General features: G+C 45.0%; 1 protein-coding gene across 5 annotated transcripts in view; it reads left to right on the top strand.

The window, feature by feature from the left end:
- Positions 1-16,303, top strand: part of ASAP2 (ArfGAP with SH3 domain, ankyrin repeat and PH domain 2) — a 203,964-nt gene that overhangs the window by 147,296 nt on the left and 40,365 nt on the right. For all 5 annotated transcript variants that reach the window (XM_005576600.3, XM_005576597.3, XM_065527686.2 and 2 more), the window contains 3 exons: positions 4,072-4,120; positions 4,204-4,370; positions 7,080-7,213. In XM_005576600.3, coding sequence (XP_005576657.1) covers positions 4,072-4,120; positions 4,204-4,370; positions 7,080-7,213 — 350 coding nt within the window. The remainder of the gene's footprint in view (positions 1-4,071; positions 4,121-4,203; positions 4,371-7,079; positions 7,214-16,303) is intronic.

The following is a 16,303-nucleotide window of genomic DNA, read 5'->3' as shown; positions in this document are numbered from 1 at the left end:
GGTGTGCTCCCGTAGTCCCAGCTACTCGGGAGGCTGAGGTAGGAGGATCACCCAAGTTCAGGAGCAGACATCCAGCCTCGGTAACATAGCAAGACCAAGACCCTGACTCTTTAGAACACACACACACACACACGCCTCGGTAACATAGCAAGACCAAGACCCTGACTCTTTAAAACACACACACACACACACACACACACACACACACACACACACACACGCCTCGGTAACATAGCAAGACCAAGACCCTGACTCTTTAAAACACACACACACACACACACACACACACACACACACACACACACACACACGGAGTGATCACTGCTGGGTTACCTGTGTCTAGCTAGCCAAAAAGGCTTGAATTGAAGGGTTTCAGAAAACCTGATGGTGTAATCTGATGTCTGCCAGTGGCTGGGGCTGACTCAGAGGGTTTTAGGCCTTTCTGTTTTCTGAACTAGTAACACACAAGCTCTGCGTTAAAATGCCCATCATTAACTCATTAGCAATAATAGTGAACCCATCGCCTGGAGGTGGGTGTAGGGACTTCTTCCCTCAGCTGCCCCAGGTCCCTCCAGCATGCCCTGCAGGGAGACCCTGCTAGATGCCATATGTGCAGAAGCACTTGCTCCAATGTATTCCCACAGCAGGCAGCAGGGAGGATCAGTAGATGGCAAGTGTGCGTGCCTCCCTTCTGGGCGTGAGTTACTGCAGCTCTTACATGTATGGGAACGTGGTCCTCTGTGAATCTGGCCACACACAAGCTCTGTGGCCAACTGATATTTACCAAGATCCTGCCAGTGTCTTTGCTGCAGCCTGATGCATTTAAACATCTTCAGGAAGGACTTGTGGCCTCTGATGCCCAGAAAGGCTTGCTGAGCACAGCTGGGGGCAGTGTCATGAGTTTGCGAGAGTCCGTTGTTGTCTTTGAAAAGAGCTCTCATCCCTCCTCCTTCCCTGCTTGTCTTCCAGTGGGTAAAATGAATTCCAGTCATGCTAATTCTTTATCCTCAGCGAGTTTTCAAAAGGTGCCTTCCCTATGAGTATCTGTAGTGAAAATGCTTTGTGCAGGGCTGTATAGGTTTGGGTTGAAAACTGGCCAGACACCCCAGAGAGTCATTACGGTAAACCTGGCTTCAGTGTAAGCCGTGATTTGATGAATATCCTGAGAACGTGAGGGACATGGGGTCAGGGCCTGGTTCTGGCTGATTCAGGAGCATCTGTCTTCACCCCTCTCAGATTCCTCCTCTGCTTCCTGACCAGCCTCATGGGATAAGCATCACCAAGATGCTTTTGAACTCTCAAGATATTTGGGTGGGCCAGGCAGTGGCTCACGCCTGTAATGCAAGCACTTTGGGAGGCCAAGATGGGAGGATTGCTTGAGGCCAGGAGTTTAAGACCAGACTGGGCAACATAGCAAGACCTCCTACAAAAAATTTAAAAATAGCTGAGTATGGTGGCACGTGCCTTTGGTCCCAGCTACTCGGGGGCTGAGATGGGAGGATCGCTTGAGCCCAGGAGGTTGAAGTTGCAATGAGTTGTGATCGTGCCATTGCACTCCAGCTTGGACAACACAGCAAGACTGTCTAAAAAAAAAGACATTTGGGCAGTTGGGGAAGTCAAGTGGAGGCACATGCATTGAGGCAGTGAGGGTGATATTTTCTGTGTGCGTCTGCCAGGCACCGCATGGTCACCCATTCCTCCTCCCCCTCATCTGGTCAGTTCATCTTGGAATCTGCCCAGAGAACTCAGCAATAGACTGACTGGCTGGTTGCAGTTACTTCCTACAAGATGCTCCTTTACCATCCTTGCCCCTAAACAGGGGCTTCCCATTCTCATGAAGGTGGAATTGGGGCTGGGGGCAGTGGCTCACACCTATAGTCCGAGCTACTTGGGAGGCTGAGGTAGGGGGATCACTTGACTCCAGGAATTTGAGGCTGCAGTGAGCTGTGATTGTGCCACTGCACTCTACCCTGGGTAACAGAGGGAGACCTTGTCACTTTTAAAAAAGAAAAAGATGTAAACAGGCATGGGCTCTTCTAGGAGGATGGTTCTGTGGCAAGGCCAGCCTTTCTGGGAGCTCATCCAATCCATTGCCTGCAGACTGACCTCACTTGTAGCAAATTCAAGTCCAGAGCCATTATCCGCAAACCCCACCGGCACCCTGGGCACGATGGAAAGAATAGGAGAATTTTGAGGTGACCCAAGTGAGTCCCCTGAGTAGGATGGAGCCAGAGGGAGTCAATGACCTTCCAGGTCCACATGGCAGGTTAGCGGCCAGTAGAGCCAGAGCCCTGTCTGGAAGCTGCCCTTCGCTGGCCACCAGCACCTGAGTGCTCCAATCGCCCCCTCAGTCTCCTCCTGCTCTTCTCCCTCACAGCTGAAGCTGCTAGAAGCTGTCTGCTTATTTGTAGCATCTTTAAAGAGTGTAGTGGAGGGGATTCTTGCTTGAAGTTTTTCCTTAGAGGTTTGCCTCCTGCTTCTGCAGTTTTTACACGTCAGAATGCAGAAATTGGCCAGGTGCAGTGGCCCACACCTGTAATCTCAGTACTTTGGGAGGCTGAGGTGGGAAGATAGCCTGAGCCTGGGAGATCAAGGCTGCAGCGAGCCATGTACTGCACATTTGCACCACTCCACTCCAGCCCGGGCAACAGAGTGAGACTCCGTCTCAAAAAAAAAAAAAAAAAGAGAGAGAGAGAGAAAGATGCCATGGTGTTGTAGAAAGGGTGGGGCCAGAAGTCCAGGAACCAAGTTCTGCTGCTGGCTATGCTTGATTTTTGCAGCTTAGCCTCTCTAGGCTTCAGCCCTCACCCAGTCACTTACCAAGAGTTGTTCTGAGAACCAATGTGCTTTCAGGAGTAAACACCAGAGAGAGGTGACGTGTCCACTCACTTTTAGGAACACAGATGTTCGTTGTGTTTCCCTAAGAGCAGAATCGGTACTTGTCATCATTCTGCCATCTGCAAAAGCTGGGTTCCCCCGCCCCCGCTTTTCTTTATTAAATCTAATTTTATTTTTTTGCTTTGGTTTTAGACTGCTTTTAGACAGAAAATATCCATATATCCCTCCCCCAGCTTTCCCTTCTGTTAACATCTTAATACAGTTATCCAGTAGTCCATGGTAGATGGTTATCCAGTCATATTTATATAGTTATCAAAACCAGGAAACATTGGTTTAATGCTGTTAACTAAAAATCTTACTCAGATTTTACCAGTTTTCCCCCAAATGTCCTTTTTCTGCTCTAGAATTCCATCCAGGACCCCACATGACATCTAGTTGTGATTTTATCCTGGTCTTTTGCGGTCTATATCGGTTCTGTAGTCTTCACTCGTTTTTCGTGATACCTTCTTAAAGAGTGTTGACCTGTGTTTTGGTCAGACTCCGCTTCATTTGGATTTCTGTAGTGTTTTCTCGTGAGTGGATTGAGGTTATATGTTTTTGGCAAGAGCAGCATAGAAGTGATGCTGCCACATCCCACACAGCCGCCTCCCTGCTGCACACACACAGAGGTCCACAGCCTGGCGAAACACTTGTAAAACGGTGCTGACGCCAGCAATATGTGAGTGTAGAATTTTATATTCGACCATTATTTAACACTCTCCTCCTGATTTAGCTGTATTTCTAGTACTCGATTCTCAAAGCATATTATTCTTAGAATTTCTTATACTGATCTTTTTCTAAGAAAGCCAGAAAACTTCTAAGATACTCTTTTCAAAAAAGATTTTTATTATTGGAAGGGCTTTAACAATTACTTTTTGGGGGCCAACTCTGTAGTGAGTTAAAATGAAGCAATTGAGAGGATAGTGATGGTTTTCATGGAATAGCTTCAGTTTTTAGAAGCGGCATCTTTTAAAACTTGAATGAGGGAAAGGGCAGGTTTATTTTGCATTCCAATGCCATTGTTAGTGAAGGCAGACAGTTGGAGGATACGAGGGAGTGCCTGATTTTATACAAATCAGTATTTCCTAACAGAGAGCTAAGATTATTCCAGAGGCTAATTAGAAACCACTTTCTTTTGGAATTGTGTATGGATTGCTGTCTGGGCTCACAGTTGAAATTCCTCTTGCTATGCAGATGACAGAACTTACCACTTCCAAGCCGAAGATGAACAAGAATGTCAAATGTAAGTTACATGGTGGTGGGACTTTGGGCTGGACTTACCTGTTGTTTGTGGGATTTAACACAACGTCGCTCTTGTTTTTCTAGATGGATGTCGGTGCTGCAAAATAGCAAAGAAGAAGCTTTAAACAACGCATTTAAGGGGGATGACAATACTGGAGAAAATAACATCGTCCAAGAACTGACAAAGGAGATCATCTCAGAAGTGCAGAGGATGACGGGCAATGACGTTTGCTGTGACTGTGGGGCACCAGGTGACCCAGGGACCCCACCCAACCCTGGGCTCTAGGACATTTAATCCCATTCTGATTCACAGAATCCATTCATTGATTTTCACTTTCATTTCAAACACAAAATTAAGTGCAGCTCAGCCTGAGTTCATCCCATTACACAAATGCTTAATGAACTGTGCAGACCGCGGCAGGGGAGAGGGGGTGGGAGGACGTTTGCCTGCCGGGCCCCAGAGCAGGACTGAGTAAAGAGGGTTTGACAGAGCTGCAAAGATTGAAATGCTTTTTGAGAAATGAAAACTGAAGGGTACAGTGAGGGTGAACTCAAGGTCATGTGGGCTGAGAGGCTGCATGTGTCTGGGCTTCCTTGCTTGGAATCTGCTCTCTTCTCCCTTTATCCTACTTTGCAGAACTTCTGAAGTAGCTTTAAGCTGCTGTCTGGCTCTGTGACCCTGGGAGAGCCACTTGCTTTGTTAAACATCGATTGTCCTGTCTGTAAACTGAAGGGACAGGTCCCTTTCAGCTGACACATTCTGTGAAATAAGATTTTATTTTTACATTTTGATAAAGCATATTAGGGGCTTTATAGTAGGATGTGGTTTAAGGAATTTACTCTAATTGAGACAGAATGGTGGGGGTGGGGGGTCGGGGGACTACACAGGTGCATTTTCTGAACATTTATAAAATGAAAAAGATGGAGGCTTGGCTAGAATGGTCGGTCCCCTTTTCATTCCTCTAATTATATGACAATTTTTCTTAAAAAACCAAACACAACCGAAGTAGAGTGGGCAGTTGAGAAGTACCCTTAGGTTCCCATGACCCTGAAGACTGTATTTGGCCTTGGAACCATTAAAAAAAAAAAAAACACTGGCTGGGTGCAGTGGCTCGTGCCTGTAATCCCAGCACTTTGGAAGACTGTGGTGGGCGGATCACTTGAGGTCAGGAGTTCGAGACCAGCCTGGCCAACACAGTGAAAGCTCATCTCTATTAAAAATACCATAATTAGCCTGTCGTGGTAGTTCGCACATGTAGTCCCAGCTACTTAGGAGACTGAGGCAGGAGAATCACTTGAATCCAGGAGGCGGAGGTTGCAGTGAGCTGAGATCACGCCACTGCACTCCAGCCTGGACGACTGAACGAGACTGTATCAAACAAACAAAAAAATGAAAATACCTTTTTGGCAGCAGATGAGGTAGGGGTTGATAAGTAGTGAATCATGGTCTGTCTTGAGAAAGGGTAAAGACAGTCTACGATTTGGGTTTTTCATACACTTTGATAAAGAGCTCAAAGGTATGTACTCATTATTTTAAAATGCCAAGACAGTGTGGGTAATAGAAAAATGATGTAGAGTCACCTAAATGGATGCTTGTGCCTCCCCAAAGCACGTGGATACAGTGGAGTCATCCTACACAAGCGCAGACGCAGATGCCAAAAAGGTTTTCCAACGTGGATAACATTTTTAATAACTTGAACATTTAAAAAATAACTTCATCATTGCCTACTGACTAAAGTTGCGATATTTGGCCGGGCGAGGTGGCTCAAGCCTGTAATCCCAGCACTTTGGGAGGCCGAGACGGGCGGATCACGAGGTCAGGAGATCGAGACCATCCTGGCTAACACAGTGAAACCCCGTCTCTACTAAAAATACAAAAACTTAGCCGGGCGAGGTGGCAGGCGCCTGTAGTCCCAGCTACTCGGGAGGCTGAGGCAGGAGAATGGCGTGAACCCGGGAGGCGGAGCTTGCAGTGAGCTGAGATCCGGCCACTGCACTCCAGCCTGGGTGACAGAGCGAGACTCCGTCTCAAAAAAAAAAAAAAAAAAAAAAAAAAAAAAGTTGCGATATTTACCTACTGTGAGTTTCTGAGGGTAACAAACAATTCTGAAGAGAATTGTGTTTATGGGTTGTATGATGTACTCAAGGACATCTTTTTAATTTCCCATTTTTAGCAAATTCCACATTCATCTGTCAGGCATTTTGTGGGTGCTTATCATGTTCTAAACTGATGGTAGGGGCATGTTAGTGAGGAGCCGAGCTGTAAGGGGAAAGCGTGGCTTTGAATGCAGGTAGAGGCAGGGCCACGGTCTGCTCTGCACTCCCTGGCAACCTCGAGCCTGAGCATTGTGAAGCTGTCTCTGAGATAAAAATCCCTGCCTTGGCCATCTCATGGGGCTCTTAGATTTGATACAAAAGTGCTCTGTGATTTCTGAAGCTCTTAACAATGCAAACTATTGTTGCTACTACCAGTGTGCTGAACACAGCATATCATATGTACATAGTACGTTCTCTGTTGTTATCAGCATCTATAGAAGCGAATGTTTTAAGCCTATTCCCCTTTTACTAGTAGACTTTGGCTGGTCTCATTGTTTTCCTCTTGCTCCATTCTGCTAGTGTGACCAAGCTGGTGATGGGCGTGGTCTGTTTTCATGACCAGCCATTGAGGAGCCCTTGGTCACTGGAGTGCGTCCTATTTATTTTTGCACACACAGCATCTGTCACACGAATGGAAGGATGGGGAGATGGAGAGAGAGGGAAGAAGAGGGAGAGTAGATGTGTGCATGTGTGGGTATTGCATGTAAATTGCTGGTAATTACGGCCAAAGTTTCCAGCTGTGTTAAGGATCAGAAAATGCTCATGCTCAGAACTCCTTGTTCAGTAACTATGCAGGAAGAAAGTTGTGACTCCTGACCTTCTTTTTGACTGGAAGCTCAAATCTGCCCTGTTCTCTTTGGCAGATCCTACATGGCTTTCCACCAACCTGGGCATCCTGACCTGCATCGAGTGTTCCGGAATCCACCGAGAGCTGGGGGTTCATTACTCCAGGATGCAGTCCCTGACCTTAGATGTACTGGGAACGTCTGAGCTGCTGGTAATTTTTTAAATGCTTGTTTTGAGATTGGAAACAAATGAGCTGTAAGCTAAGTTTTACTTTTGGCATTCTAATCCATTTTGGTAAGCTAGTGATTGTTGATATATTACCAAATGGGTTTGGATAATTAGAAACTCATGGATAAATCTTCATTTTTAGCTACTGGTGGTTGAGGGCACTTCTTGTTGCAAAACTTTATTCTTAAATGAATAAAGAGGAGTGAAATCAAAACAGCATTGACAGTGGTGTGAGGTTCTGCAGAAATGGAATAAGATGGTGACATAGGCCAGCTCACCCCATCCATTAGACAGATGTGGAATTTCTGACAAGGCTGTGGTGACAGCTTGCCTCAAGCCTCCGACTTTTCCCTACCCCAGATTGTCCCCCTTGGGGGCACATACTGATCTTCATTTTTACCTCCTTTGTTTCTTAAGTCTTTCATTCTTGGTTCAGTGATAATGCTTAAACCATGTGATAGAGATAGGAGGAGACTGAAGCATTTTCTGTGAAGTGGCTTTCAGGGTATCGAGACTATGGTCCCACAAGGTCCATCAGACAGGTTATGCTTCTGGCCACCTGACACATGAGCTTTCGTGACTGTCTTCCCTAGAAAGCAGTTCTTGAATTCTCTCCTGGGACAGCTGAGTGTTGACAGTAAACAGTAAGTAGATATTGATTGCTATTGATTTTAATGTTGAATTTAAAAGTTTACATGTAGGGAATTTAATGTCAAGAGCAATAGTCGTGACAGAAAATCAATAGTTGTAGACCATGTTCCTCTCAAGGGGCCATCAGTCTTACTGATGACTTCGAATCCAGTGTGTCTGAACTTCGAATGCATTTTGAACTCTCTTGTCAAACCTTTCCAGTCTTTCCAGGAATGCCTTTATGGTCTTGAAAGACAGAGTTGGGAGAAACTACAGTGGATCCTAGCAGCCTAGTTAGTAACATCCTTAGTTACTTAAAGTTTAAAACTAAGCTAGACTCACTTAAAGTTTAAAACTAAGGAACTCCAAGCAGTGCCTTCCTGGTTACATACGGCAATTATTGTTCATGTAATAATGCACGTGACCTACATCTTGGAGAGGTGAACAGATGTACATGTGGCATCTCTTGGATAACTGATGATGGCATAGATTGGAGATTGTCATGGTACATTTTCAAAGAAGCACAAAGTACTTCTCAGTAAACAGTGATGAACTATGGCAGTTGTTTCTTCTACTGATTTTCTTAAAACAATGGGAAGTGTTAAGTGATTTATGATGAAGTAGTAATTGTTGATTTTGTACTATGTATTTTGCAGACCACTTTATATATGCTAGGCTCATTTGATCTCCAGTAACAACCTGATGGCCTTGGTATATTATCCCCATTTTACAGAGGAGGAAACTGAGGCTTAGAATGTTTCAATATGCCTAGGGTTATGAAGCTTTTAAGGTGACAGATCTGGGGTGTGGGCCTCTTTAATCTAATTCCAGACCTCACACTTAAACCTTAGAGGAGCCTGGGACACAAATTGGCATTTTAGTGGGTTGTCTTGCTGTGTGATAAACATTTAAACATCTCTACTATCCTTCCCTATCACCATCCGCAACAAATGTTTAACAGTCAACTCTGGAGAAAAAAGAACCCTGGTTTGCAACCTGCCTGTTCTCGTGGTGTAAATACTCCCACAATGGCCAATTTCAAGCTACCCATGTGAATTACTAAATGTGAAGTTGGAAAAAGATGTTCATTATATGGTACATTCACCATGCAACACAGTGGATGTAAATAACTTCATGAACATGGATAATAGTAAAATGTAGTATAATTAGCAAATGATGAGTTTTGAGTATATACCTTAGTTATTAATATAACATAATTATGAGTTTATATAGTATAATTTTTAATAGTAGCAGTGTTTAGCAGTTGGCTTGCAAAATTCCTGAAATTTTAACAGTTGACTGTTATGAGCTGGTAGGAGCCTGACCCCACCATCTGTTATAATTTCTTAAATGTGTCTCAGAAATTTCGTGTTCTTCATGAGACCTGAATTCCTACTAAAGAAGAAAACGCCAAAGAAAGGTGAAAGGAATATGTTGTTCTGTCTTGATGAAACGATGAGGTGACTTCTTATGCCTAATTAAATTCTCCATTTCTGTCTCCCAGAGCCTCCATCTGCATTCTTATAGGAGTTTAAAGTTTGGTTGGCTGTCACCCACAATGAGAAATCAGCCAGTGCCTGCTTAATCAATGTCTGCAGATATTTTCAAAATCAAATTGCTCCCAGAGTTTTAAACTCTTCCCTTACCCAAGCCTTTTTTCCTCAGTGGTTATCAGGAAAAGGAGAGACAGCAGTGAATTGTGTAGGATTTACTCCCTTCAACTCTGCTTGCCCTGCGCTCTGGCTGGTCCTTTGTGGTTCACAGGAGGTGGACATCTCCTTACGGCTCCCCTGATTCATTTGTTGTGTGCTAGGAGTGTGGTCATGATGTCGTGGCTGTAAACCTTATTCCTTAGCCCTTTGGTTAAGCAGTACGTAGGGTGTCAGGTGTTAGTATTCATTGGCAAAGCTTGGAAATTTCAAGGCTTTTTTTTTTTTGAGACAGGGTCTCACTCCATGACCCAGGCTAGAGTCCAGTAGTGCAGTCTTAGCTCACTGCAAGCTCACTACAACCTCTGCCTCCTGGGTTCAAGCAATCCTCCCACCTCAGCCTCCTCAGTAGCTGAGATTACAGGCAAGTGCTACCACGCCTGGCTAATTTTTGTATTTTTGGTAGAGATGTATTTTTGTATTTTTGGTAGCAATGTCCAGGCTGGTCTCGAACTCCTGGGCTCAAGCGATCCTCCTGCCTCGGCCTCCCGAAATGCTGGGATTACAGGTGTGAGCCACTGTGCCTGGCCTCAAGCCTTTTAAAAGTACCCAGGTTGTTTGTTTTATTTTGCTTAGACAATCAGGTGCTGGGATGAAGGATTTCCTGAAATCTTTTTGCCTCTTTCTCTCTTTCTCTGTGTGTGTGTGAGTGTGTGTATATTTAAAATTATATCTGACACGCCGTCAAGAACCACAAAGAATTAGCTATCATTGTTATCTCCTTTAACAAAATCCTTTCAGAAAAGTGGTCCCCATGTGCTAACATGTGAACCCCCAGGGAGGCCGTGCATGGTCTCTGCTTGTAGTCTGTTCTTACGAACCTTTTCGATTCAGAGTTGCATGGCATGCAGGGCCGCGGCTGACTTGCTTGCTGAAGTGTGTATAGCAAGTGTTCATTAGGCCCCTTGGTGCCTTGTGAAAGGAGAGTGGTGGGTGCAGTCTCACAGGAGTAGCATCTCTTCTCTTTTGGGTAAATAGGACAGCCCGCTTCAGGGTGACATGCTGTGACATCAAGGGATTTTATTTTTTTAATTTTTTATTGTATGTATTTATGGTGTACAACGTGATGTTTTAGTATATTGTATACATTGTGCGTTACTAAATCCAGCTAGTTAACGCACCTGTCACCTCACATGCTTATATTTTATGGTGAGAACACTTAAAATCTACTCTCTTGAGCCTGGTGTGGTGGCTGGTGCCTGTAATCCCAGTACTTTGGGAGGCTGAGGTGAGAAGATTGCTTGAGTCCGGGAGTTTGAGACCAGCCTGACCAACATAGTGAGACCTCCATCTCTACAAATAATTTTTTAAAATTAGCTGAGAGTGGTGGCAAGCACCTGTGGTCCCAGCTACTTGGGAGGCTGAGGCAGGAGGATCACCTGAGCATCCAGGAAGTTGAGGCTACTGTGAACTGTGATCTTGCCACTGCACTCCAGCCTGGGCAACAGAGTGAGACTGTCTCAAAACAAAATTTTCAAGTATACGGTACATTATTATTAACTAGAGTCACCATGCTGTACACTAGATCCCTAGAATTTATTCATCCTAACTGAAATTTTGTATGCTTTGACCAAGGTGCCCAACCCCTGGTATCCATAGTTTCTACTCTCTACTTCTATGAGTTCACGTTTTTTGGATTTTGCATATAAATGAGATCTGCAGGATTTTTCTTCCTTTGCCTGGCATATTTCACTTAGCATAATGTCCTTCAGGTTCATCCATGTTGTCACAAATGACAGAAGGTCCTTCTTTTTTTCAGGTCGAATAGTATTCCATTATGTATATATACCACATTTTTAAAATCCATTCATCCATTGGTGGCATTTAGGTTGATTCTCTATCTCGACTATTGTGAATAGTGCTGCAATAAACAAGATGGTGAAGACATGTCTTCAACAAACTGATTTCAGATCTTTTGGGTAAATACCCAGAAGTGGGTTATATGGTGGTTCTCGTTTTAGTTTTTTGAGGAACCTCCATACCATTTTCTATAATGGTTGTATTATAATAATTTACCTTCCCACCCGGTGTGCAAGGCTTCGCTTTTCTCTACATCCCTGCCAACACTTGTTATCTTTTGTCTTTTTGATAAAAGCCCCATTCTAACAGTGTGAGATGATTGTGGTTTTAATTTGCATTTCCCTGATGATTTGTATGATTAATGATGTATACTTTTTCATACATATACCTGTTGGTCATTTGTAGGCAACCTCTACCTCCCAGGCTCATGCAATCCTCCTGGGTAGCTGGGACTATCGGCATGTGCCACCACGCCCAGCTAATTTTTAAAAATTTTTCCATAGAGATAGGATCTCACTATATTGGCCAGGCTAATCTGGAATTCCTGGGCTTAAGTGGTCTTCCGGCCTCGGCTTCCCAAAGTCCTGGGATTATAGGTGTGAACCGTGTGCAGCCTAGCATTACTTCTTATCCAGTGGAATGGAAATTGCATAACTGAAGTATTAGTTCTGAGGAATCATGTCATCCTAACTACTGTAGCACATACCAGCTTAGTATCTTTAGATTCTAAAGCAAACCTACTTTGGGAAAAACTTACTGGGAAACACAAATTTTAAAAAGATAAATTTCCTTCTTAATGTAGAAGATCATGATTTCAGCTTTGATTTTTCAGGTCATATGAAAAACATCATTGGTACTAGGGTACTACTATCATGATGAATTTCACTATCACACATGAAGTTAACAAAGGAATTGTTGATATTCTGAAATTGAATTTGAGTCAGTAATTTAAAAATCTTACGAGACCAGGCGCAGTGGTTCACACCTATAGTTCCAGCACTTTGGGAGGCTGAGGCAGGCAGATCGCTTGAGCCCATGAGTTCAAGACCAACCTGGGTCACATGGCGAAACCCCATCTCTACAAAAAAAAAAAAAAAAAAAAAAACCCAAATTGGCTGAGCATGATGGTACATGTCTGTGGTCCTAGCTATTAGGGAGGCTGAGGTGGGAGAATCACCTAAAGCCTAGGAGGTTGGCTATAGTGAACTGAGATTGTGCCACCGCTCCCCAGCCTGGGTAACAGAGTAAGACCCTGTCTCAGAACAAAACAAAAAAACATCAAAATTTTTAAAAAGCATCAAGAACCTTACCAAATATTTACTGACTCAACTTTCTGTTTCTTGACTTTCTTCTATTTCTGTTCTCATAAGGTTGTTAATAAGCTGTCAAATGTTAAAGCGGGTCAACACACAGTCTGATCTGAAAGAGCATATGGAGAGGAAAGCTCCTCAAAGACCAAGAACTTACGACTTATAACTGTTGTTAGTTCACCTAGGACTGAAATGTGCCACCCAGATACTAAAAGCAATTGCTTAGGGCAACAAGACATTGACTATCAATGGTCATCTACGAAGGAACTGTTATGCTTCAGGCATTGTTGTAGGTGTTCTACGTACATTATAATATCTAACCTAAATGGAGAGCTCCATTTTTAAAAAAAGGCCGGAGAAGTTAAGAAACTTACCCAGTGTAGGATTTACACTCCAACTATTAGACTCCAGAGCCTGTGTTCCAGCCTCTTTTTTTAAAGCCAGGATTCTGAACATTTTTTAAACCACAAACTCTGTCAGAAAAAATTGAGCAGCAAAGCATATACTTACTTACATATGATGTACCTACACTTACTAAGAAATATATACTTTGTAAACTACATCAAAAATAGAACTTTTAAAGGGTCAGGTAAAGACATCATATGTAAACTTTTTCCCTGCACACCAGAGTGGCCTTTTGTGCTCTCTGCTTTGGAGGCAGCAGTTTGGTCAAGCCCCTTCCCTTACCTGGGCTTTTACCCTTTGCACTTTAGAGCTGGATCGCACTCTCCAGGCCCTCCACCCTTTGGGGATCCGAGGGGCCCAATTAACATCAGGGAGGAGCTGACCTTGGGATCTCCTCCTGAGCTCAGTGGTCAGGGAAGTCTGGTTTCTCTCACTTGCCTGTTCCTCTCCTGGGGTGAGTCAGAGAGGAATGTCACACCATTGTTGTCCTTCCCTGTGGAGACATGAAAACGGGACAGGAGGTTTCCCTGCCCCACGCCAAACTCTCAAAACAACGTCCAGATAAAACCTAAAGCCTCATTTTGGCTCAGTGGGCCCTGCTCAGGTAGGTGCTAAGGATGTACCCGGTGTGTGATTCTGTGTCCCTGTCCTGGGCATTGCCATCAGGGAGGGGACGCCCACACATGACTCTCCTGCTTGGTGAGTGCCAAGGAAAGGGGCCTCCTGGCCAAGTGACTGCTCTGCTCATCTGGGCCTGGCGCCACCATCCTCGTAGTGCTCAGGATGAACTTCTTTTCCAGGGCTGCTTATTAACTCATCGCTGTCTTGTTCAAGTGAGCTGCTGTAGAGCAGGAGGTTGCCTCATGCCCCATGCCCAGCACAGACGAGGGGCTCAGATTGTGTTCTTGAGGCCACAGGAAGGGCGAGGGGCTGAGCTGAGCTGCTCTGCCCTGGGTGATACAGAACTTAAACGCTTCTTCCTCTCCTCCATCCAGTCTGGCTCAATTTCTGCCTCAGTGCAGCCCGCAAATTCCTTCTGGGTACCAGTGAGAAGCAGGAGATGCCAGGGCTCAGGTCGACACCCACCTTCCTGCCCCCCTGGCTTCTGCCTGCCTGTCCTGCTGGCACCTGCAGCCTCCATTTGCAAATGCTTTTCTTTTGTTGATGGGTCCAGAGGAGTTCTCTATGGGCTGAAACGTAAACTGGAACTTGGCAGAACTGCAAGGTAGCACGTTTCTCTAGCTTTGGATGAGTGTGACACATGGATGCGGTGGCTCCCTGGACCAGCTGTCTCTCAGTTAACCAGCCAAGTCCAAGCAGAAGGGAAACAGCTCTTCAATTCCTGGGGAATTCTCCTCCTCCCATCTCCCCACCCCCATCTGCTTAACACAGACTGTGAGGCGTCAGGGTGGTTGGCCCCTGGCTCGCAGAGGGGGCCACAGTGATTTTTGTCACTTAACTTGGGAAAACCATTGTGCTCACCTGGGGACAGTATCCTCTTTGGATTGTATGATGCCTGGCTATAAACCAGGGGCTCTGACATTGGGGTTCAGTGCTGGATCTGACACCAGCTGCCTGAGAAACCCTTCACAGGGCATTAGCTTCCTGGCGCATAGGTACCTGTCACCTTAAGTGGTATGCCATCTGACCATTCTGTTGTCCCTGGGAAAATTGCAACGCAGCCTCCAGCCTTTTGCCTCCTGACTGATGGCTTGAGGTGCCAGAGCCAGGACTGAGCAAGGAGGTGGAGTTGGTTAATGTTTTATGCTGCTTTGGGCCACCTAGAAAAAGCTTTCTCCACTTGTCAAGGGCCAGGTTGAATTAGGAAAGCTCATCATCCAAGTATTAGGCTACCTCGCATAATTCTTTTGTTGTTTAAAAAATTGCGTCTGCATTCTCCACTAGCCCCACTAGCCCATTTCACTGTTTGATGTTATTTGCCACCAGGAAGTTCCAGTGTATCTAACCCAGACCTCTTGGGCTGCTCCTTCAGTCAGTTCCTCCCAAGAGATAGACCCGATTTCAGGCTGCAGCAGCCTCTCCCAAAGCATCTCTGTTAGCTCCTTTGCCTGCATAATTTAAAAAAAAAAAAAATTTTTTTTTTAATTTTTTTTGTAGAGACAAGAGTCTTGCTGTCACCCAGGCTGGAGTCCAGTGGTGTGATCTTGGCTCACTGCAACTTCCGCCTCTTGGATTCAAGCAATTCTCCTGTCTCAGCCTCCCGAGTAGCTGGGACTACAGGCACACGCCGCCATGCCTGGCTAATTTCTTTTGTATTTTACTAGAGACAGGGTTTCACCGTGTTGTCCAGGCTAGTCTCGAACTCCAGAGCTTAGGCGATCCACCCACCTTGGCCTCCCAAAGTGGTAGGAATACAGGTATGAGCCACCGCTCCTGGCCTGCCTGCATAATCAGTAGAGAGCAGAAATATCACAAGCATCACTGACTCCCCAGCACAACATGGAAATGAATACGTTTTCTCAAAGCACTAAGCTTGGTGCTCTCTTTCATTGTTTCATTAAACGTTTAAGAATCTGAGCTGGCCGGGCGCGGTGGCTCACACCTGTAATCCTAGCACTTTGGGAGGCTGAGGTGGCCGGATTGCTTGAGCCCAGGAGTTCGAGACCATCCTGGGCTACATGGCAAAACCCCATCTCTACAAAAGCAAAAATCAGCTGGGTGTGGTGGCATGTGCCTATAGTCCTAGCTGCTTGAGAACCTGAGGTAGGAGGGTCACCTGAGCCTGGGGAGGTCAAGGTTGCATTAAGCCATGATCTGGCCACTGCACTTTGGCCTGGGCAACAGAGCGAGACCCTGTCTCCAAAAAAAAAAAAAAAAAAAAGAATGTGTTAATTTAATGTTTAACATGTCAGAACATTGATTGATTGGCAAGTAAAGACCTTACATCTGGAGCTAATACATTTTTAGTGCTTTAGTTTACTGTTTTCACCTAAATTTTATCCATTTTTATCATTATTACAACCCAGAAGTGTAGGTATCATCCCATTTTACTGATGAAAACTCTGCCACTCATTGAAACTGACTTACCTGTGGTCACACAGCCGGTGATAGAGCTGTGATTTGAACCTAAGTCTTGGCTTTACTGGCCCAGTGCCGCTTTGCTCTACCAGAACTACCTCATAGCTGGCATAAGTAAAGGTTGTTTGAGGATGTGAAATAGAGTCACTTTGGTTGAGGCACAGGTCTTTGGGAGGAGTG

Source organism: Macaca fascicularis, chromosome 13 (genome assembly GCF_037993035.2).
Source record: "Macaca fascicularis isolate 582-1 chromosome 13, T2T-MFA8v1.1".
In the NCBI taxonomy this organism is placed as follows: Eukaryota; Metazoa; Chordata; class Mammalia; order Primates; family Cercopithecidae; genus Macaca; species Macaca fascicularis.
The sequence above is the reverse complement of the archived record's forward strand: the minus strand, read 5'-3'. Positions and strand labels throughout refer to the sequence as shown.